This window comes from Ctenopharyngodon idella, chromosome 12, assembly GCF_019924925.1.
Source record: "Ctenopharyngodon idella isolate HZGC_01 chromosome 12, HZGC01, whole genome shotgun sequence".
In the NCBI taxonomy this organism is placed as follows: Eukaryota; Metazoa; Chordata; class Actinopteri; order Cypriniformes; family Xenocyprididae; genus Ctenopharyngodon; species Ctenopharyngodon idella.
Window position 1 is genome coordinate 9,009,303 of NC_067231.1, and position 25,631 is coordinate 9,034,933.

General features: G+C 39.3%; 1 protein-coding gene across 3 annotated transcripts in view; it reads left to right on the forward strand.

Annotated features, from left to right (window-relative positions):
• The window catches only part of grid1b (glutamate receptor, ionotropic, delta 1b), a 451,695-nt gene that overhangs the window by 414,995 nt on the left and 11,069 nt on the right, over window positions 1-25,631 (forward strand). For all 3 annotated transcript variants that reach the window (XM_051913594.1, XM_051913592.1, XM_051913593.1), the window contains exons 9-14: window positions 260-361; window positions 1,356-1,557; window positions 2,966-3,292; window positions 4,303-4,441; window positions 21,648-21,843; window positions 24,873-25,039. In XM_051913594.1, the coding sequence (XP_051769554.1) occupies window positions 260-361; window positions 1,356-1,557; window positions 2,966-3,292; window positions 4,303-4,441; window positions 21,648-21,843; window positions 24,873-25,039 (1,133 nt within the window). The remainder of the gene's footprint in view (window positions 1-259; window positions 362-1,355; window positions 1,558-2,965; window positions 3,293-4,302; window positions 4,442-21,647; window positions 21,844-24,872; window positions 25,040-25,631) is intronic.

Here is a 25,631-nt window from a genome sequence, read left to right on the forward strand (position 1 = left end):
TTTTGTTTTTTTTTTAAGGAATTCAATTTTACATGAAAATGGACCCACTTTTCACCACCCAATCAATTCCTGATGGATCTTTGTTTGTTTGTTTGTTTGTTTGTTTGCTTGTTTGTTTGAATATCCTGTTTCACTTGTAAATATGCCTTATGATAAATACTCACTGCACTGTCCAAAAAAAAAAAAAAAAAAAAAAAAGATTGAAGATTGATGGAAATAATGTTGACCTGTATCCATTTTGTTTTTCTTTGTCTTGCAGTTGGCTACATGGGATTCTGTCCATGGCCTCAATGGAAGTCTCAAGGAAAGTCGTATTGAGAATGGCATGCAAGGGGTTACTGTGAAAGTAGTGACGTTGTTGGTAATACTTACTTTTATCATGTTAACTTTTTAAATATTTGTGTTTATGGGTGTTGATGTATACATAATTAAATAACTAATACATTTTTACTTGGGTACTAGATAATATTGTACTTATCAGCAGACCCACACAGAATCTGCAAGATTTCCATGGAATGGGAAAGTTTGCTCACAAATTATATTGTCTAATATGATGAAGCCTTCAACCACAAATAAAAGTATAGTTCTTTCAGTTATGTTTAAAACTTCCATAATATGTTTTATTTTATTTTATCTTTTTAAAATATTATATAACTGTTTTTTACGGTGGCCCAGTAGTGCACAACACAACAAAATTTAAAAAGCAAACATAAGTTCACAACACAACGGAATCAAGCCACAACACAACGGAAACGAGCCACAACAAAGCGAAATCGAGCCACAACACAATGACATAAAGCCACAGCACAACGAAATCGAGCCACAACACAACAAAATCGAGCCACAACACAATGGAAATGCTCCCGACCACTAGGGGGCTCTCAGAGCTCAGTAAAGTTAGTTTTCCTTGCCACTGTTCTATAGAGTCGACAAGATATCAATACCATGATTAGTTTTAAGTATGAAAACATTTCTGTTGTGTTGTGGCTTGATTTCGTTGTGTTGTGGCTTGATTTCATTGTGTTGTGAACTTATGTTTGCTTTTTTAATTTCATTGTGTTGTGTTGTACTGGGCCACCGCAGGTTTTTCCATTCTTGTTGATTGTAAGTAGAAATGCTGCATTGTAATAATATATTTGTCATTTGGCTATAATATATGTCACAGGAATAGTTGGGGTAAGCATTATGCTTCTAATGTGCTTATTCCTTATGATCTAATTGTAATCATTCTCTCAGGCCAGCAGGCATTTACTACAGAAAGGTTCTCCTGAGAGCCATAGAAAGTCTTGAAGCAAGTTTTACCAGCCATTTGAAATTAGTTTGTACTTTTTGGTAATCAATATTCCTTTTCAAAGGAGGATCCATTTGTGATGGTGGCAGAGAACATCCTTGGTCAGCCCAAAAGATATAAAGGGTTCTCAATTGATGTCCTGGATGCCTTGGCCAAGATCTTAGGATTCAAGTACGATATCTACCAGGTGTCAGACAGCAAATATGGTTCTCAGCTGAGCAATGGCTCTTGGAATGGAATGATTGGTGAACTCATAAACAAGGCAAGTGTTTTTACATGTCCAAAACCATTAAAAATTACTCAGCTAATACTTGTCTACTATTTGCTCAAATTATCCAGCTGAAAAGGTCACCAGCATACAGTATATTGTGTTTTGTATGGTGGTGTGTTGATTTGTTCTGGGGATGATAGTGAGTACTTGAAGTTATAGCAATAAATTCAAGAAAACATAATTGTGTGACTTGAACTTTTAATTCTCTGATTGGTTGCTGTGGCATTTTGTCCAGTACCAGTAGGTTATTGTTGAGGCATGAACCGTACAGTGCAATTTTAAAACCACTTGGGCAGAATTAGAGGGTGCGTACAGCTAGATGGAATGGAACTAAACTGAATTAAACAGGATGCAGGGGCCTCAAGATATGTTTGACAAGAAAACCGCATGATGCTTACAGAGAGAGATGCCGAAAAAAATAGCGAGAGGTGAATTAGTGGTCAAAGATGTTTGCCTGTATATCAACCAGCAATTAAAAAAGCTGGCCCACATCTTGTAGACAGTAGCTAATGTTGATGTCATTTTTTGACTTTCTTTCATCCGAGTCTTGTTTACACCTGTTTTCTTTACTGCAAAGATTCTTTTCTAAGTCAGAATTTTGTCTTGTTTTTATGTAAACTACAGAAAGCAGAAAGTGTCCGACCTGCCTCTCCTTCATTGACCTCCATTAAAAAAAAATATATATATATAAAAAAAACCTCGTCTCATCCCTAGTTTACCACAGTGCTACTCTTTTGTGCTAAGCTTGGAGGCTTCCCTTATAGCGGCTCTGGTAATATGGTAATAATCCTGAAGACCTTGATTAGCTAGTTCAGGTGTGTTTGATTAGGATTGGAGCTAAATTCTGCAGGATAGTGGCCCTTCAGGAGTAGGGGTGTAACCCCGACATTCTGGCCAAATTTGCCCATTGGCCTCTGTTCATCATGGCCTCCTAATCGTCCCCATATACTGATTGGCTTCATCACTCTGTCTCCTCTCCACCAATAAGCTGGTGTGTGGTGGGCGTTCTGTCGCAATATGGCTGCCATTGCATCATCAAGGAGGATGCTGTACATTGGTGGTGGTTAAGGAGATTCCCCCTTCCATATGCAAGTGCTTTGAGTACCCAGAAAAGAGCTATATAAATATAACAAATTATTATTATTATTATTATTATTATTATTAGGATTGAACACCCCTGAATAAATGTACTTATTATAATGAGGTTGGGTAATACAATAAACTTAATTCAAGATACATTCTCTGAAGTCTTAAAATTGTACACAATTTTGCTTGCTTTAAGGATGTTTAGATATTTTACTGAAAAATAAAACAAAAAATACTGATTAGGAATATAAATTGTTGTGCATTTTGTAAGTCCCTTTTACCTGAAGAGTAAATTAAAATCTTGTCTTTACAGAGAGCTGATTTGGCAGTTTCTGCCATTACTATAACACCAGAGCGGGAGAACGTAGTGGACTTCAGCAAACGCTACATGGACTACTCTGTAGGGATCCTACATCGCAAACCAGAGGAAAAGATCAACATTTTTTCCCTCTTTGCCCCTTTTGACTTGGCTGTGTGGGCCTGTATCGCAGCTGCCATTCCTGTGGTGGGTGTTCTGATCTTCCTGCTGACACGGATGCAGATGCTCCGCTCCCAGAATCCTCCAGGAGCCCATCACGCTTCATCCATGTCTAACTCATTGCATAGTGCTATATGGATTGTCTATGGAGCCTTTGTACAACAAGGTACTTCAATGAATTCCTCTCCCATGTGTCCCTTCAGAAACGACTTATCAGCTTAGTTATCAGCTTAGTATGCTTTAGCACCCAGGGGATCAGATGATGGTTTGACTTTGGACTTAGAAAGATGACAAGAATAAAGCTGATACTGAGGTGTCAAAAAAAAATCACTCCCTCTAAGACATATATACATTTGAACTTCTAATGCAAGCATTGTTTACCAGCTTAAAATATTTAGTGTTTGCAAATATTCAAGGAATAGTTTACCTTTATTTTAATTTTTTTTATTTTCTTGCTGTCAATTTAATGACTCATTTTTATGTACATTTATTGAATAAAAAACAGAAGTGTTAAGTGCACCAAAACAGTGTAAAGTTTTGAATAGTTCTGAATAAGGCATAGGATACACTGGTTCTTATCCAAGAGACAAAATGGAATAAGTGGCTACCTCAGCAACTAGCATGCTAAACCCCCAGCTGCCTCTATTAATTCTTGGCATAGCCTACTGCATACCAAACCCTTTTAAGCCTAACAGCTAGTTATTAAATCTGGGCTGTTTCTATCTCGTATTTCTGTAGATTGCCACCATATGAAATTGACAATAGATTGTACAAAACACAATACATCTTTTGCAGCAGTTTGCACAGTCTTAAACATGAGGAATTAGCAAGTCTGATGGCATGTTAATAATGGTAGCATTTTTGGCTTACTCCATTTACTAAGGTTAATAATGTGAAACTGTGCTCATGTTTCATAGATTATTCACGTCAATGATACCATATGATAATATTTTAATACCCTTTGTTAGACATCTGCTGCTATCTAATTGTTGTGGTACGCCTCAATTTTATAAGTATAGAACCAAGGTTATGTAAAAACTTTGATAAAAGGATTATGGGGGGAAAAGACAACAATTTTTTTACTTTTTTTAAATGTATTATTTAATTTTTTTGCATTTCAAAATACATTTACACATCCCTAAAGACTGACATCCTTTTTTGTTTTGCTTGTCACAGGTGGAGATTCCGTGGTGGGGTCTGTGGCATTGAGGATAGTTATGGGCAGTTGGTGGTTGTTCACATTGATTGTGTGTTCATCTTACACTGCTAACCTGGCTGCGTTCCTAACTGTGTCCCGCATGGACAACACTATAAGGTAAATTTTCATTTCACAAATAGTCTACCACTCAATGCACCATATGCTACAGAGTTGATCAATGTCTATTAAAAGCTTTTCTATCCTGTATTTGTCCTTATAATTAGTGCATCCTTATGTTCAGGAAGCTTCACACATAATTTGGCCACATGGCAGGCAATACAGCTAACAAAGGCTATTTCAACGATTTAATCTTAGAAGTTTGTAGGTATGCTGTCTGAGGCTGAGATTTAGGATTTCATGATGGTAAAAACTGTTGTAACTAGGCCTTCTGGGACATGTTCCATTTAGAAGGAAGGGAGGTGAATAAATATTAGTATGGTTAGAAAGAGGCTAAACGTGGTTATTAGGACTATTACAGATAAGTAAATCCCACGGCTCTCCGCCCAGCCCTGCTTCACACCACAATATACACTCCCTGGCACACACTCTAATATTCTGTTGGACCAGATTATGATTTTCACAATTTGAGCCCACTGAATCCTGGCATTTTCATCTTGGGATATGCCAGTGCCCCACACTGCTTATATTTTCCACTTCTCACTGCATCAGTTAGGGTTAAATAACTTGTTTCCAGCTGAAACATATTAATCACTGCAGTGATTAGGCCTATACAATGGAAGGTCCTTACTTATTTACTTAGTTAAATCCAGGTGGTGACTTTTTATTTATTTATTTATTTGTTTGTTTGTTTGTTTGTTTCGCCAGATAGTGTATAATGTGCAATATATAATTTAAAAAGTTCTGAGGTTTCTGAGGGAAAAATAAATTAGTAGGTTGTGGCAAATACTGTAAAATTTATATTTGTTGCTGTTATATGGTAATGTGACTTGACTTGCTTGGTTGTGTGAGCACTGCGACTCGAGATTTGACTCGATACTTGATGGGCATAATAGGTGCATCACTTCATCCGCCTCTGTTCTTACCCTGATGCACCAATCACTCTGGAACAGGGTAAATCTGCACTCATCAGATCACATGACCTTTTTCCTTTGTTCCACAGTCCAATCTTTATGCTCTCTAGCAAATTAAAGCCTTTTTTCACTGATTAGCCTCAATGATAAGTGGTTTCCTTAATGCTACACAGCAGTTTAGTCCCAATCCCTTGAGTTCTCTTTGCACTGTGTATGCGAGTTCTACAGTTGATTTTTTTTTTTTTTTTTTTTTTTTTTACAATTGGATCCCACCAAATGTTTAAGTGATCTCCAATCATGATCATTCAAGTTTTTTTTTTTTTTTTTTCCAACCATATTTCTTCCTCAAGGATAATGGTTCACTACTATCCTTCCAGGTTTTAATAATACTTTGGACAGTTCTTTTTCTTTTCCAATTTTAGTAGTTTCTGCAATCTCCTTAGTTGTTTTCTTTGCTTGGTTCAAGCCAATAATTTGACCCTTCTAAAACAGAGTAACATATTTTCCACTTCTCACTGCATCATTTAGGGTTAAATAACTTGTTTCCAGCTGAAACATATTAATCACTGCAGTGATTAGGCCTATACAATGGAAGGTCCTTACTTATTTGCTTAGTTAAATCCAGGTGGTGACTTTTTATTTATTTGTTTGTTTGGCCAGATAGTGTATAATGTGCAATATATAATTTAAAAAGTTCATCATTTCTGAGGGAAAAATAAATCAGTAGATTGTGGCAAATACTGTATAATTTATATTTGTTGCTGTTATATGGTAATGTGACTTGACTTGCTTGGTTGCGTGAGCACTGCGACTCGAGATTTGACTCGAGACTTGATGGTAGGGACTTTGGACTTACTTATTAATTACTTGTACATGTGTGGCTTGCTCCCACCTCTGCGACGCAGAGGAAAAAAAATCGTGGGAATCACTTTCAGAACCTTATTTATTTATTTATTTATTTATTTATTTACTTTTCAGATGATTTATTAGTTCCATACTAACCAGGGACAAGTGCTGCAAAATAGCTATTAGCTAAAAGCGTGTGTTCACAAGACAAAGACAAAGAGCACTTCACATGAGCAAACTAGGTTGACTCTTACTAGAAACATTAAAAGATATTTAAGAGTTTAGAATAGAGTTGTTGATAATAATAATAATAATAATTATTATTATTATTATTATTATTATTATTAACCTTTCCTGTTCAGTGCCAGAATGAGTTTGTATTCTGTGTGCTCCCTTACCAGTGTTGTGCTAGTTTGCTGTCACATTTGTAAATGTTATCTAGCACTCAGGTATGATGACAGGTATTTACCCAGCCTGTGTGGCTAATGTTTGATTGCATTTGATTATGCTGATGTTGAGCAAACTGTGTCTCGTCAGAGTGTGAACAGAACTCTGCTCTCAGACAAACATATCTGCATGTTCATTTTCACTATATTTTGGAAGCCAAATGTTACATATACAGTGGGTACGGAAAGTATTCAGACCCCCTTAAATTTTTCACTCTTTGTTATATTGCAGCCATTTGCTAAAATCATTTAAGTTCATTTTTTTCCTCATTAATGTACACACAGCACCCCATATTGACAGAAAAACACAGAATTGTTGACATTTTTGCAGATTTATTAAAAAAGAAAAACTGAAATATCACATGGTCCTAAGTATTCAGACCCTTTGCTGTGACACTCATATATTTAACTCAGGTGCAGTCCATTTCTTCTGATCATCCTTGAGATGGTTCTACACCTTCATTTGAGTCCAGCTGTGTTTGATTATACTGGTTGGACTTGATTAGGAAAGCCACACACCTGTCTATATAAGACCTTACAGCTCACAGTGCATGTCAGAGCAAATGAGAATCATGAGGTCAAAGGAACTGCCTGAAGAGGTCAGAGACAGAATTGTGGCAAGGCACAGATCTGGCCAAGGTTACAAAAAAACTTCTGCTGCACTTAAGGTTCCTAAGAGCACAGTGGTCTCCATAATCCTTAAATGGAAGACGTTTGGGACGACCACAACCCTTCCTAGAGCTATCGGGGGAGAAGGTAAAGAAGAACCCAAAGATCACTGTGGCTGAGCTCCAGAGATGCAGTCGGGAGATGGGAGAAAGTTGTAGAAAGTCAACCATCACTGCAGCCCTCCACCAGTCGGGGCTTTATGGCAGAGTGGCCCGACGGAAGCCTCTCCTCAGTGCAAGACACATGAAAAAACACCTGAAGGACTCCAAGATGGTGAGAAATAAGATTCTCTGGTCTGATGAGACCAAGATAGAACTTTTTGGCCTTAATTCTAAGCGGTATGTGTGGAGAAAACCAGGCACTGCTCATCACCTGTCCAATACAGTCCCAACAGTGAAGCATGGTGGTGGCAGCATCATGCTGTGGGGGTGTTTTTCAGCTGCAGGGACAGGACGACTGGTTGCAATCGAGGGAAAGATGAATGCGACCAAGTACAGGGATATCCTGGACGAAAACCTTCTCCAGAGTGCTCAGGACCTCAGACTGGGCCGAAGGTTTACCTTCCAACAAGACAATGACCCTAAGCACACAGCTAAAATAACGAAGGAGTGGCTTCACAACAACTCCGTGACTGTTCTTGAATGGCCCAGCCAGAGCCCTGACTTAAACCCAATTGAGCATCTCTGGAGAGACCTAAAAATGGCTGTCCACCAACATTTACCATCCAACCTGACAGAACTGGAGAGGATCTGCAAGGAGGAATGGCAGAGGATCCCCAAATCCAGGTGTGAAAAACTTGTTGCATCTTTCCCAAAAAGACTCATGGCTGTATTAGATCAAAAGGGTGCTTCTACTAAATACTGAGCAAAGGGTCTGAATACTTAGGACCATGTGATATTTCAGTTTTTTTTTTTTAATAAATCTGCAAAAATGTCAACAATTCTGTGTTTTTCTGTCAATATGGGGTGCTGTGTGTACATTAATAAGGAAAAAAAAAAAGACCTTAAATGAATTTAGCAAATGGCTGCAATATAACAAAGAGTGAAAAATTTAAGGGGGTCTGAATACTTTCCATACCCACTGTACATGTTACTAAAATTTGATCATCTGAGCTCCAGTTTTTTACACAAATGTCAGCAATTAATTCAGTCATTATTATTATTATTATTATAAATTTATATAAATCATTTAAAATCATTCTGCATAGGTACTATTAAATACATACCATAAATATAATTCCCATCTGAAAAAACAATGTGTTGATTTGTCTGATTATTACCAACAGTTAATAATACATAAAATAATGCATTAAATAATAATGTAAATAATGCATCATTATTATTATTATTATTATTTTTTTACTTTATAGGTGTCACAGTTATGTTAAGATAGTTTGTTTTCATTCAAGAGAAGTGTTCCCTTTGTTCTAGTTTCCCACCCCTCAACGGTCACCATAAACACTAACACTATCATCACAGCTGTTTGCCTTTTAGTTAATCATCACGGTGTATTTAAGTTCCTGCCTTCATTCTGTTCATTGTCTGGTATTGTTTTTGTTTGACTAACTGTCTCGCATGTTAGCTCTCTTGTTAGTTGTTATTTAATAAACCTTGGATTATTATCATCATCTTCGTCTTCTGTGGATTTAAGCGTTACAGAATGCCGGACCCATGGATTACACAGCAAAGCTTGCGGCTTTTTTGTCCTTTTCTGAGTTTTACCGTCTCGCTGTCAACTGCCCTTATGACAACGAGACCCTGAAGTCACTGTTCTGGATCGGGGCTAATTACCATCGCCCCGTGGACCTCCCAGGCACCACTGGACTGAGCTGGAAAGAAGCTATTATCCGGTGTCTGGAGTGCGTCTTGTCCCAGTCCAGAACACGACCAGACCCAGAGCCTGAATAACCTCTATCGACCGCGAAGTACTCGTATGAACCCCACGCAGACAGAGAGCTACCATTCGCCGTGACACGTCAGCCAATGCCAGAGAGAAAGAGGACAACCCTCGCTCTGGAAGTGGAGCTCCACTATGAGTCTGACCAGGGGTGTGAGCCCACAACATCAGTGGACAAGGGAGAAGTGACTATGGACAATGAGGACTGGCTGATAAACTTGAGTGAGGAGCTAACGACTCCCACCCTATCCCACTCGGTACCTTCATCATCGCTGTTTCTAGACAGCACCATGAACTATGTCCTATTTTCATCGTCTGCATGGACTGTATTATATTTACCTTTATTCTGTCAAGATTTCTGTTGTCGCCATCACCTCAAAGCTCAGCCAGTCCTCCAGCTCCACCTCTGTCGGATGTTTTCAGCCCTGCGCCGTCTGTGTCGAAGCCCTGCTATGACATCAAGCTGCAGGTCGTGCTACCACAATCAGCGTCTGTGGGTGAGGATGCTGTGTCTCCGCCTCCGACCTCGGATCTCTTCGCTCCATCTTGGCTTGACATCCTGCCGGCTCCCCCTTGGTCAGTCGTCACACCACTTCCGCCACAGACTTGCGGGCCATCCGCTGCCCTCTGTCCCTCCATCTCTACCGCTGCAGCAGGTTCCTCCTTCCCCTTGGTGTCACCTCTGTCCTCCATCACACTGGCTCCACCTCAGCCCTCGGATACTCCAGCTCTGCCTTCAACATTCGTTGCTGCGGCATCGCCTTGGTCAGCAGTGCCAGCGATATCGCTCAATTCCATCGGCTCTCCGTCTGCGCCTATGGATCCATCGTCCCCCAGTTGTCGTCAGCCTCCATTTCATCTTGGCTCCTCCCTCCCTCTACTCCGCCGTGGGCTGTCTGTACTGGCAAGCTCTGGGTCTGTGCTAGTGGACCATCTCCACCATTGCCACCAGGGAATCGTCTTCCTGCCATCACCATCCCTTTGCCACGTCCTGCCATCACCATCCATTCCCCGCATCCTGCAACCATCCCTTCGCCTCATCTATATCACCCTCCAAAACTTCCTCCATCCCTCCCTCTTCTGTTACGGTGTGAGGTCACACCTTGCCAGAGGGGGGTGTACTGTCAGGTCAAGTCACCTTTATTTATATAGCACCTTTTACAATGCAGATTAAGTCAAAGCAGCTTTACAGTGATAAGTGGTAAATAATTTTGGCTGCACAGCAGCTCTTAAAGGATTAGTTCACTTTCAAATAATATTTCCTGATAATTTACTCACCCCCATGTCATCCAAGATGTCCATGTCCTTCTTTCTTTAGTCGAAAAGAAATTAAGGTTTTTGATGAAAACATTCCAGCATTATTCTCCTTATAGTGGACTTCAATTGGCCCCAAACGGTTGAAGGTCAAAATTACAGTTTCAGTGCAGCTTCAAAGGACTTTAAACGATACCAAACGAGGAATAAGGGTCTTATCTAGCGATCTTAAACTAGCTCTCTTCTTCTTCTTCTCTATTAGAATTCCGGCAGTGTAGATGCTGCTAAGTGTATTACTGCCGTCCACAGGTCAAAGTTTGAACTAATTGTTATATACTTGCACTAGCGTATTGTATATGACAATTTAGTTCAAACTTTGACCTGTGGAGGGCAGTAATACACTTAGCAGCGTCTACATTGAATTCTAACAGAGAAGAAGAAGAGAGCTAGTTCAAGACGAGCGTCTATGATTAAAACGTATATAATTTTTTATTTTATTTTTTTAGAAAATGACCGATCGTTTCGCTAGATAAGACCCTTATTCCTCATCTGGTATCGTTTAAAGCCCTTTGAAGCTGCACTGAAACTGAAATTTTGACCTTCAACCGTTTGGGGCCAATTGAAGTCCACTATAAGGAGAATAATCCTGGAATGTTTTCATCAAAAACCTTAATTTCTTAAAACCTTAACTGAAGAAAGAAGGACATGGACATCGTGGATGACATGGGGATGAGTACATTATCAGGAAATTTTTATTTGAAAGTGGACTAATCCTTTAAAGAAAATGGTGTCATTGTCCAGCTTAAGTAAATTCAGTATTGATTCATTCTGTTGTAAAAAAAAACATTTGAAAGTGGACTAATCCTTTAAAGAAAATGGTGTCATTGTCCAGTCTAAGTAAATTCAGTATTGATTCATTCCGTTGTAAAAATCAATAGTTATTAATTTAGTTAATTTATCTATATATCAGCACTGAAGAAAATAGTAATGTCATCATCCAGCTCAGTTCAGTTCGCATAAAATGGTGTCAATGCAGGCAGATCAAAAACATCAAGTGTGAATATCAAGTGTCAAGTGTCCCCAAATGAGCAAGCCAAAGGCAACAGCGGCAAGGAACCCAAACTCCAACAGGACCCAAACTCCAACAGTCACAGTTATGTTAAGTCACAGTCATGGACTTTCAGTTTGTTTTCATTCATGACATGTGTTACCTTTATTCTAGCTTCCTGCCACACTAACACTATCATCGCAGCTGTTCATCTTTTACTTAATCATCACAGTGTATTTAAGTTCCTGCCTTCATTCTGTTCATTGTCCGGTATTGTTTGTGTTTGACACACTGTCTCGCATGTTGGCACTCTTGTCAGTTGTTATTTAATAAACCTTGGATTACTATCATCATCTTCGTCTTCTGTGGACTTTAGCATTACACCAGGTCACACTTACATTTTTTCCACACCCTCGTTTGCCGTGTCACCTCCTTGTTTCACTTATTATTTGGATGTTTGCCCCACTTTTCCTTATTCTGCCTCACTAATATGGCAATAGCAAAGATGGGAACCATTTCAACTGATAGGATAGTTCACCCAAAAATTAAAGTTCCGTCATTATACACACAATGCTGAGCTGATTACTGTACAGAAAATAACATAGGACTGTTGTATATTTTTTCAGTAACCCAATTACACTTTTCACATTCGAACTTGAAATGACTTGAAAATGTGATTTATGAGGGTTTTTTTTATTTTTTTTTTTATTGAGCAATCACTTTGGTGAAATTAAAGCTACTGCTTTGTCTATAACCATCATGAAAACTGAAATGTTTTATGTATTGTTTGAAATTAGTAATATTTCAGTAAGTTTTAGAGTAATGTGTAGACTAATGTTTATACTGTATAAATTAAAATTTGAATAGGTGTTAGCTGTGGATAAAATTAACAGCTATAAATGTAAGTATCTAAAGATATTGTGAGATGTCCATGAGGTCTGTTAGTTACACAACTGCTGTCAAGCTCCAAAAGCATTAAACAAGTAGTCAATATGTGCTCTGTACTGCATGTTTTATGCAGCCATCAGGGCCAGACAACCCATTTGGGGACATAGGTTGACCACCTAGGGCTCCAACTCTTGGAGAGTGCCAATTTACCAACGCAATTTCAGTATGTGTCTAACAAACTGTGTTTTGTTGTGGTGCTGGTGCTCCAGTTACTGGTAGAGTAGTGAGACATTACATTATAATTAGTAGTGAGACATTACATTAGTGTTAATTACATTAATATGTGCATGTCTTCTTTCTGCAAAGTGCACCCAATACTATCCACAGAATGGCTGTGCAGATGGATGTATCCCTGAGGTTACACTTTGTTTTGATAGTCTACTAAATATAAACTTTGCAACTACTTGTCAACTAACTCTCATTAATTTGCAACTACATGTCAACTAACTCTCAGAGTATTAGTAGACTGTTAGGTTAGGGGTGGTAAAATAAGTTGACATGTACTTGCAAAGTTACCTATAGTCAGTAGAATGTCTGTTGGGGACCAGCCGAGGCAATAATGTTGTCCTTAACAATAATAATATATAATAATAATAGTAAAAATCCAATTTCTGACACTGAAATAAACACTGTTGTATAACAGTTTTAAGTGTTTTCCTGATATATTTATACAGTAGACTGACAAGAAACCGCCATTAAAGACTGAAACATTTCCTTTCACTAGCTTATGTTTCATCGGCAGGCCTGACAGCTCCATTAGCAGAACAGATGGCCCAACATTTCACATTACTTACAGAGTTGTCTTTGGACTTTGAAGTTAGCTCTTGCCAAGTTAGGTCCCTGTCCTGTTGATGTATGAATCCTATGGCATCATTACCATGATGAATGAATAAATTCAAACTTGGAGAAATTAAACAGAACAACTTTAGGTTGAGTCATTTGAGCCAATGATTTTGCATTTTATTATGTTTTAAACAATTTATATAACAGTGGGCCATGAATTTTAAATCTGGGCTTCAGTGCGACTCTTGCCTTTAAGAAACACAGTTTCATAGTGAATAGGACATAATATGTTACAGTGCCTAAGGTTACAATCAAATTATAGTAACAAAGAAGACAAGTAAAGAATCAAAGATTGACATTTCAAAGACAAACTTAAACACAAAAGCCACCAACAACAATTGCATTAGCCAGCCTTGTTAAAACAGTAAGCAATTGACAAAAAAAGAAAATTTGCAGAAAAGTATATAGCCTACCAATGATAATTTCAAGTGAAAATTACCTTTTTTTCTGTTCAATAAATTTGCCAAAAACATGGCAGAACACTGCATACCTTAAGACCGAGGACATACAGATAAAAAGAAGGAAAAAATCTCAATTACTTTCTGCACTTTATGGTCTTCATAATGTTTGACATTGCTACAAAACACCTCAGTTTAAATGTATCAAAATAAAATACAAATACTATACAGAAAAAAAAGTATAAAAATTAAATACAATATTTTTATATACTGAAAATATAGGAGAGAATATATGCATACATGAGGTGTTTTAAAAATTAATTCAGGATGCACAAGGATGCTCCTGTGTTTCCTTACTTAACCTTTTAAAAGCATGAATTTTGCCAACCATTATGACACATTCGGGTCTTTAGCGACCCGGATCTATATCTGACACGGATGGATTTCTAACTGCTGAAATAATATAAAACTCTCCTGCTATTTTAATAACAATTACAAAAGAATAAAATAAAGCATATTTCTTTACCTTTTGGAACTTGTAATGATTGTGTTTGCTTTATGTCATCACTGTCATTGTCAGAGCTCACTTCCGCAGTAAATTAAGCATCTGGCTCATATTTGCAATCTCAACCATATTCTCAATATCGATTTCAACATCTTCAAATCAATATTTTGATCGCTGACAGCTTCTTCACCAAATCCTCCATCAAGTGACAGTGACACTAATAGTTGATTATGTTCAGTACTTGCTCTGCAGTAAATCGTCACATCATTTTTGTGTATCAGACACTGACACCTTGAGGAATAAAGGTGAATTGCACTTATTGAGTCAACAGAGATTAAATTATTGTTGCGCAGAAAAAAAAATATGTTTACACTATTACATACCTTAGGAACCCTATACACTTTTTACAAAAAAAAAAAAAAAAAATGTCACTTAGTTTTGTCGTGGCCATGACATATTAACTTGTGGCCACGAGATATTAATTTGTGGGAACGTCATATTAACTCATGGGAATGTGATAAGTCGTTTTTAAGGTAGCAACATTCTTATGTCATGGCCACACGATGTAAAGTCATGGCCTTTGGATCCTATGTTGAGGGAACAACATATTTTTCTCATGGCCACGAGTTAAATGCATAAACTTAGCATACCATAGCAACGTGGAATTATCAGAAATGGATAGGGCTATAATAATATTTATTTTTAATTAAGAAAAAGCATGGAATTAAGAAATGATTATATTAACATTTGCCTATTGTATTGCGTGTGATGGTGCCTAGCTGTCAGGATACACAGACCAGAGAGATAGTAAGTATGATAAAAGGCAAGCTTTATTAAACATAACAGTATGATAACGGAGAATGGTGATGTAGTTTTTCTTTACAGGGCGAATCCACAAGACTTGGAGGAGAAGACGGAACAGGAAACTGTGGACAAGGAGCTGGAGACTGGAGAATGGAGACTTGGGTGAGGAGAGGAACAGCAGGTAAGGAAACTTCAGGTAGGGAACAAACTGGGAGAGACATAAGGTGAGTCTAAGATGAGACTTGATGATGAGTGTGTGTGTGGAGGGTCCTTATAACTGATGCAGGTGAAATGGGTGACAGCTGGTGATGATTAGAACTCTGGTGATTGCAATCATTGTGGCTGTGTGTAGGTGGAGCCTGGTGATTCCGTGACAGTACCCCCCTCTCCACGGACCGCTCCTGAGGGCCGATGACTCCCCATGCTGTGTGGTGCAGGTTTCTCAGGATGAGTGCTGTGGAAGTTGGTGAGTAGTTCAGGGTCCAGTATGTCACCTCTAGGAACCCAAGATCGTTCCTCTGGGCCGTAGCCCTCCCAAACTACCAGGTATTCCAATACACCACCTTAGCGCCAGGCGTCAATGATCTCTCCAACTGTGAAGACTCTGCCATCGTCCACCACCGAAGGCAAAGGAGGTATGTCGCTATCACCAGGCTCTGTGGAATGGAGAGAAACAGGTGAGTGATATGGCTTGAGTTGAGATATATTGAATACTGGGTGAATGTGGTAGTGATCTGCAAGTTTGAGTTGAAATGCTACCGGATTGATCTCCTTGATGATTTCAAAGGGGCCAATGTACATGGGAATCAGCTTCTTGCAAGGTAGACGTAACGTGATGTTCTTGGTGGATAGCCATACCTTCTGACCTGGATGATGGCCTGGAGTGGTGGATCTACATGTTGTTTCTGTCTCCGTATGGCCCCTTGAAGATGGTGATGAGCTGAATCCCAGACCCTCTCACTCTCCTGGAACCAGTGATTTACTGATGGTACCTCCGACGGTTACCCCGACCATAAGAACATGGGTGGTTGGTAGCCGAATACACACTGAAATGGAGTAAGACCTGTGGCTTGCTGACGAAGGGAGTTTTGTGCATACTCGGCCGATGCTAGATGCTGGCTCCAGGAGTTTTGGTGGTTATGGCAGAAGGTTCTGAGGAAACGGCCAACTTCCTGTACCTTCCTTTCTGTCTGCCCATTGGTTTGAGGATGGTATCCCGAGGAGGAAAATCTCATAAGATAATCTGTAGAACCATCAAGATAATCGGGACATTACCTAGGATTGTCGGAAGGGGAGAAAATCAGCCCGATTATCTCGTGGTGTGTACCCAGCATCACAGTCACATCTAGGAGTTTCATGAACGCTCTCCAGATTCTGGAAATGAACTGCGGTTCTCTGTCGGATACTATGTCCTCAGGAATTGCAAAGTATCTGAAGACGTGGTTGAAAAGGATTTCAGCAGTTTCCATGGCAGTGGGTAATCCCTTGAGGGGAACAAGATGACATGATTTAGAAAAACGATCCACAATGACCAGGATGCAAGTGTTACCTTGGGATGGAGGAAGAGCAGTGATAAAATCCACCCCTAGATTTGACCAAGGGTGATTGGGAATGGGCAGAGGAAGAAGCTTGCCAGATGGGAGATGGCGAGGAGTCTTCGAGATGGCACAATCCGTACATCTGCTCACGAACCTTCTGGTGTCTCCTGCCCTACTTGGCCACCAGAAGTGATCTTTCAGAAGTGAGAGGGTTTGATTGGCCCCTGGATGACCAGTGCCAACAGAGGAATGAGCATTCTGGATGAGTTGTGTTCGTTGATTACGTGGAACATACTGACAACCTGGAGGACAACCCGGAGGAGGATTCTCGGGAGCACTGGCATGAGTTTCATCAGGAATTCACTGGATGGGACTAACAAAGATACCGGAATCAAGGATAGGGTCTGTCTGCTCGATATTTTCATCGAAGGTGTGAATACAAGATAGAGCATCCACTCTGTCGTTCTTGGAACCTGGACGATAGGCAATCTTGAACTCGAATCTGGTGAAGAATAACGCCCAGCAGGCTTGGCAAGGGTTTAGATGTTTAGCATTACAAAGATATTGGAGGTTCTTGTGATCTGTCCAGACAGTAAACGGATGTCGAGCCCCTTCAAGCCAGTGCCTCCATTTCTCCTGAACTAGTCTGATGGCAAAGAGCTCACAGTTACCGATGTCGTAGTTCCTCTCCACCGGGCTGAACTTGGGAGAGAAATAAGTGCATGGATGGAGCTTGCGAGGTGTCCCCTGCTGCTGGGAAAGCACCACTCCACTACACCGGTGGTAGAGGCATCCACCTCCACAACGAACGGACAAACAGAAGGCTTCTTTCAGGGTGTTAAAGGCTGCTTCAGCTTCAGAAGACAAGGACAGAGACATGGGCTTACCACGGAGCAGACAGGTGAGTGGATTGGTGATGGAGCTGTTGTTATGGATAAAATGACAATAGAAGTTAACGAATCCAAGAAAGCTCTGAAGTTCTTTGATGGTTTGGGGAATGGGCCAGTTGTGAATAGCTTTCACCTTCCTCTCGTCCATGGATATCCCATTTTCGTTGACAACGTAACCAAGGAACTGAATTTCAGACTGGTGGAATTGACACTTCTCATCCTTGAGGAAGAGATTTAACTCTCTGAGTTTCTGGAGGACCTCCACAACGTGACGGCAATGTTTGGCCTGACTCCGGGAGTAAATCAGGATGTAGTTAACATAGACCAGCATGAATCGATGGAGAAACTCCCGGAGCACCTCATGCATGAAGTCCTGGAATTTGGAGGGGGCAATAACCAGGCCATATGGCATAACGGAGTACTCAAAGTGGCCAGTACGGGTCACAAAAGCTGTCTTCCACTCGTCCCCCTCACATGTTCTGATGAGGTTGTACGCGCTGCGGAGGCCCAGCTTGGTGAAGATCTTTGCACCACGGAGATGTTCCAGAGCGGCAGGGACGAGAGGAAGTGGATATCAGAACTTGACAGTGATTTTGTTGAGTAGTAAATACAGAGCCGCAAGCCTCCGTCCTTCTTGGCCACGAAAAAGAAGCTAGAAGCAGCAGGGGATATAGATGGTCTTATGTAGCCTTGTTGTAAAGCCTCCCGAATATACTCCTCCATGGCTTCCTGTTCAGGGATGGTTAATGGATAAATTTCACCTCTGGGTACTGATTCACCAGGAAGGAGATCAATCGTGCAGTCCCATGGCCAATGGGGTGGAAGTTGAGAAGCTCTCTTGGGACAGAAGACATCTTGGAACTGGGAGTAGCATTTGGGAATGTCCACGAATAATTGATGAGTAGGACTTTCAATAGGCGTTGAAATGGACCACACATTGAGGTTGCGACCAGGAACAGAGTGGTAATGTGGGGAAGCAAGAAGAGAAATATCAATCACTCCATTTCTTGATCTTACCAGTTTCCAAAGAGAGCTCTGGATGATGTAAAATTAACCACGGTTGCCCTAATACGATATCAGCGGTGGAATTCTCCAGAACTAGCAGAGAGATTTCTTCTTTAATGAAGAACTCCTACGCCCAACTGAACAGGTCCAGCTTGGTACCGGATGTTAGTGCGATTCAGGGGCATTCCAGTTATAGATTGGGCTTGGTAGTGTCTTTCAATCGGGGGTCTTCGGTAAGTTGAGTTGGCGGCACAGGGTCATTGCGATGAATTTCCCGGCTGACCCAGAGTCAGTGAGTGCGGTGACTGAATAGGAAACATCAGTGACAGAAATGACTATTTTGATAGTCAAAGGAGAGAAGCTGACACTGTCTGCATGAACAAAACTCACCAAAGGGCGTGGAGGATGGATGGGGCATTCAAGGATGACATGCCCAGATGCACCGCAATAGACATAACCCCTGGGTCAGTCGTTTTCTACATTCTGCCAGAGATCATGTTGACTCAATCTGCATAGGTTCTGGTTCTGGGGTAGCCTATGTGACAATAAATGATTGCCTGTTTTCATTTGTAGCCTCTCCATGACAGCATTTAAATGAAGTTCAAATCATTTGTTATTATTAATAGGCTAGCCTATATATTATCTTCACAAAAAAAAATCACATATATCTATATAATTTTCCATTTGATTATATAACTATTTCTGTAGGCGCACAGGAATTTTACAGGGAAGTTTACTTTATGGGAATTTAACATATTTCATTTTATTTAGGTTTAATAGGCATAATAATAATAATAATAATAATAATAATAAATTAATTAATTAATTAAAGACAAGATCAGTGAATGGATTTAAAAGGCTGTGAGATGGGATGGATTAAATAATTTCTTGAAGGCCTTGTTTTTATATGTATAGGCCTTATTTTATAAGCTTACATATTCTTTTATCATTTATTGATAGTAACAAACTTCAGTGGAATGCTGTCTATAGGCAACATCGCACGCAATATAATAGGCAATATGTTAAAATAATAATTTCTTAATTCAGTTCTGTAAGGCTCCAGCTTGTAATGACTCTCCCAGCCTCTAGTTGGCGCTGACTTGTAATGACTCTCCCAACCACTAGCTGGCACTGACACTTATGCCATGTAATGACTCTCCCGGCCACTAGGTGGCCCCAGCTTTTGTAGAATTCATTGTATTGCTACTCATTAGGACTTGATTTCTCCCACCTGTGGATCATTATCTTGTTTGCGTTTGCCTATTTAAGCACGCCTCTTTCTTTCAGTCGTGTTCAGTCTTGAGCCTACTATGCATGTGTATCCTTGCCAAGAAAGCTAAGTCTGTTGAGTTTTTGGATTTGTCTGTTACTCATCTTTTGTTTCTTGTATTTTTTCTGCGGAAGCACGGCTTCCTTTTTGTTGTACTATTGAACTTGGACTCTTCAGTAAAACACTTTTCGTTCAGTCATCTAAGCCTGCATGTTATTCTTCTGTCCTTGGGTCCATCTGTTATTTGTCATCCACCATAGTTCAGTGGTAAAGAGGCAGTTTAGTTGACTAGAAGACCTGAGTTTGATTCCAGCCTCAGACACCCATCACAAGTGCTTTTTTTTTAATTAAAAAATATTATTTATTTTAATTATTATTCATTTCTGATAATTCCACATTGCTATGGTCACGCAGGGTGTTTACGCATTTAACATAAGTCGTGGCCACTAGAAAAATATCTTCAATATAGAATCTCGTGGCCACGACTTATCACGTTCTCACAAGTTAATATGCCATACCCACAAATGAATGTCTCGTGGCCACAACCACAACAAAACTAAGTGAATTGAACATGCCCTCTCCCGGTCACCGTTAGTATGCATTTCGAATACATGAATCTGAAATACTGCCCATCGCAAGACCCACTAGAAGGCTTCATCAATGACACATCTGAAATGCTACTCTCACATATAGAACAGGAACAAATAGAACAATTTGTGGGATTGACAGCGGATCAGAGAAAGCATTGAGATTGGTCGAGAGCATCTAAAAGTTGAGAAATGCCCATCTTTATGCAAATGTCAGGTGAAAAATGTCGGGCAGCAGCCAATTGCTGTCAGCAACCATAGATTAATTAAACTAGCTATAGACGCACCCTAAAGTGGTGTGCATTTTGAGTGGTATAGAGCGGATTTCTTCTGCTTCCCTTTGCTTGTAAACCTTAAAGAACAAATTCTAATTGCATAAACTTTTTGCCACTATTTGTTTGTGCACAGAAAAAGTCTGACTTTACGAAAAAGAAGTACACTTAAAGTTCATTTTATTAACTAAACTTAAGTAAAGTTCAAGTATACTTTCCAAGTATACTTTGTAGTAAGCATACTAACATTAGTATACTAGTATTATCCCCAAAAGTGTATTTCAATATTTCATGGGACTAAAGTTGTCCACTTTCTTAACATGTAACTGTAACAGTATCAGCTCCTGAACATGATTCTGGGTTGTAGTGTTAGCCTATGATGTACCACTTTTAAGTTTTATATTCTAATTGCTGAACAAATACAGAGACACTTTTGCAGTTGTATACTGCAAGTATACTTGTAAGTTTTCTTTAAGTGAACTTTAACATCATACTTAGAGTTACACTTTGCACAAGTATACACTGAAAAGAAAAGGAGTAGAATTTAACTGAAAAAAAAAAAAAAGCTTGGAAACAAAGTTCACTCAGAAATTTCTAGTAAATTTAAGTAAAGGCTGAAAACAATTTTTGGTGGCTTTAATGAGAAAGTTTTGAATACATTGGAACACTCTGTTTCAAGTAAATGTTGTTCATTTTCTTAAGTAATGCTTATAAAAATACTAAAATTATAATATATAATGCTAATATTAGTCCTATTTTATTATTCCTGCATAATGTTTAAGCATTTTAACTTGAATACAAGTAATTTGTAAAGTAATTATATGTTATCAATAAAAAATATCTGATCACAAGCCAATAACATTGACATCCTATAATTTACATGAGGTTCATTAACAGTTCATTGATATTAATTAACACATGAATGGTAGCTTAAATTGTGCCAATTGTTGAGCAACCACATGTGCTAAAAAACTTTTAATATGCTTTTAATATAACTTAAAATATGCTAGCAATACATTTACTTCAGAACATCTAAAATCATTTTTACCTGATCTTGTCTATTTATCCAACAGAACATTTCAGGATCTTGCCAGGCAGATGGACTTTACCTACGGCACTGTTAGGGATTCGGCAGTATACGATTACTTCAGAGCCAAAGGCACAAATCCATTGGAGCAGGACAGCACATATGCAGAGCTGTGGAGGACCATCAGCAAAAACAATGGACAGGACTTCTCAGTTTCTAGCCCTTCTGAAGGCATACGCAAGGTATGAACATTGATCACCTATTGGCTAGCCTATATGATTTTAGAGAATTGTGGTATGCCTGCAAAGACGTAAGGAATGTGTTTTTGGTGTAATTTTCTGATCTTTTGGTATAATCCTTTAATCTTTTCTGATCTATTATTTACATCCAAATTCAGTCTATTACAATAAGATTTTTGGCAAGTTAGTTGCTGTCATGTCATCAAATATTCAACGTACAATGGTGAACATGGCAGACAGCTTTTCCTCCACTTCCACACTTCACAGTGATTTACGGTGGTGATGGCCAGAGCAAATGCCAAATGAATCCTAGAATATTCTGAGACATTGATTCATCAGAGCTCATAACCTTGATCATGCAAAATGGGATGCCCTTTGGGGAAAACCCCTTGGTCTTGAGCCACCAAGGGTCTCATGTACAGCAGGCAAAAAGGAATCATGTTGGATGCAGCTGCCATAAGCCACAGCAGCCTCTAAAAAACTGCTTTACAGTGACGGCCTGGCCTAGCTTGATTTTGCCTATGGCTAAAAGAATTGCCTTGATACAAGCAGGAGAAGGACATGCCTGAATCTTAGTAGAGTTGCGGACTACCCATAGAACAGTGGTCCTCTGTAATGGAGAAAGCACAATCTTCTTGGCATTCAGTCTGTACCCCAAACTCTTCATATGAGCGAGGATGACATTTCAATGCCAAACCGTCATTTGCTCCATTTGAGCTAGAATCAGCCAATAGTCAATGTAATTGACGCCCTGGAGTTGCAGCGGAGCCAGATACTGGTAAGCTTCGTCCCCGAAAGCAAACCTGATGAACTGCCTGTGATTAGGAAGGATGAATATGTGGAAGTATGCATCTTTGAGATCTTTTGTGAAAAAACAGTCCTCGGATCTGATTTGAGTTACAATTAACTTCAGAGTCCACTGCCATCAGGGCCTCTTAAATGTAGCCATCTTGGAGATAATGACAGTCCTCAGATCCGCCCTGACGAGCTGGCAGATGGCTGGGGCTGCTCCTGCCCAGCAGCTCCTGGGACCAGGGTGAGGTGAGGGAGACATTTCTGGAACACCACCGCCTGCTTCTTTGGCTCCTAAAACCTCTCGATAACTGAGGTGACAGCATCGCCAAAGAGGCCAGTATCTTATCCTTATCCTATCCCAGTCCTTATCTTTTATACCAAACAAATTCAACCAAAGGTGTCTCTCCATGGCCACCAGGCCTGTCATAGTTCTGCCTATAGATCTGGACGTCTCCTTAATGTGTGTTCCTCACACAGTATGGAGACATTGTGTTTGTTGAGGATCTGTGCCACTGGCTGTCGTGTCAATGAGGCCTTCACATGGGATAGTCTAGTTGACACAATCTCTGCTAACACTCTGCTGGCATACGTTGTGGTCATGTTTAGGCGCAGATCCTCCAACTGATATCGGATATAGCCCGGATCCAGCTGACTATGGTAAACCTCGGTATAAACAGAGAGACTAATATTAGCATAGATGCCATTCTTCTTATGATGTAACAAGTACAGTACATCGGGTGTTATAGGAAGAGTTCCCACACATGCTTCAAAACACAATCATGCAGAAGTGTTCCCATAGCGTCAACTTCTGTCGCAGCGTGAAGTTCCCTCAAAAGGGAACATTGTCTATGGAAAGTCTCCTTAAAACATGGAAACCCAATGTGTGTGTGTGTGTGTGTGTGTGGTCCTGGTAAACTCTACGCTATGGAGACAAAATGTCCCCACAAAGATGGCAATATCCAAAATTCCTGTCTGTGGCCCTAGTAAACCCTACATTTTTTTGAGGAAAACAGCTTATAAATCATAATATGTGATGTTTTTTGAAAACCTAAATATGCAGAAAGTTTTCTGTGATGGGTAGGTTTAGGTATAGGTTCAGGCTTAAGGGGATAGATACAGTTTGTACAGTATAAAAATCATTATGTCTATGATAAGTACCCATAAAACACGAAAACCCGGTTATTATAGAAGACACTGAATAAAGAAGGTTTGCTGATTAAGTTAATTACTGGTTAATTTTTACCTTTAAAAATTGTGTTAGTTTGTATAGCCATAAAAAAATTCTTTTTTTTTTTTTCTCTCAAAAAATTTCAGTGCCTAGCACCACCCTGTAGACCACAGAATCAGTATTTTCCATTTAGTATCCGTTGTTAACATTTAGAGCAAATAACAGATTGTCTATACAAGAGGATTTTCTCTCAGGTCATCTTAAGTTCTTAATGTACCCTTTTGAAATGAACAACGGTCATTCAATGTCAGTTCTTGAGAAAATCAAAGAAAACAACTTTGAAAAGATCAAAGAGGAAGACTTGAGGAGTTTGAGGGAGAAACTTTTAGAGTGCATAATGAGTTGAGGATGTGAAATCCTTTGAATCAGCCAATGAGGGCATGTTGAGACCAATGAAGCTCCTTTGAACGAGAAAAGAACTCAATAGATTAGTTAAGATTAGCCTCCAGAGTATGATTTCAATGATGAAACAAATAATAATACCTTTTGAGGATATATTTTATAGCAAGTATAATGATACATTTTAAGGCTAGCAGTCAATAACTATAACAGCCTACTACAACTATAATTGTAACCAGTCCAAAAAAAAAAAACTATAAAGATAACTACAACTATACATTTCTAGTAATCATTCTACTGTAAATCTATGAGAATAGGGAAGTCCACACCACAGCTATAACAATAATGAATACAAGAAAATAATTGTTAAAATCACTTTCAGAAAGATTTTTTTTTCAGCTGATGAACGATAAAGACATTGTCAGACAATCAGAATCCACCCAACTAAAAACAGTTTGAGCATTTAAAGCAGCATGCTTTAAATGTACATAACTGCAGCATGCACTTAAACAGTTTTTTGCACATTGGGTTAATGCTACATAGTTATTGTTATAGTTATTGTACCGTGTATGGGCCTTAGGACTGCAATGTCAACACCTTTAAAAGATGATTATTCGAGCATGTTGGTCTGAAATCTCTCTAAAAATGAAGTTATATATTTTATCTGCAGGCCAAAAAAGGACCTTACGCATTTTTGTGGGACATGGCCGTGGTGGAGTATGCAGCACTGACAGATGACGATTGCACCATCACTGTATCCGGCAACAGCATGAGCAGCAAAGGCTACGGCATCGCCATGCAACATGGGAGTCCTTACCGAGACCTTATCTCCCAAAAGTGCGTATTGCCTGTCTCCCAACTAAAATATATTAGGTTTTACCTCTTAAAGAATAACATGCAGATGGTGTATGGAGTATGTATGGAGTCAGGCACTCTCTGGAGTTTGTGAAAGCTGTTGTCATAATTATTACAAGTTGACCATGCTTCGGAGAATTTATAATTTGAATGATGAGTGTCATGCAAATGAGAAAAATATCTCACATTATTCCACAAGTTTCTTATATAAAAAGAGAATATATATTCCAATTACCAAATAAATGACTAGCAATTTCACAGGTGCTTTCTTTATTCTTTATTCTTTATTAACCATTCTTTATTGCACACAAACCCTTGATTTGACCTTACCTGTTGTTTCTCAGGTTTAGTTTTAGACTCATTATACAAATTGATCCCTTTGTGAATGTAACAGATGCCAGCAGACTGCCTAAAGCTGCATATAATCACTTAAGACTGTAACCAATTAAGACTGTAAAATTGTATTGCTGTTGGATTTCATAAAGCTGGGTAGTGATCTTCTGGTGCCTTCTCACTCACTCACTCATTATTGATCTTTCTGGAAAATCTTAACATGACCCAACCACTAGCAATA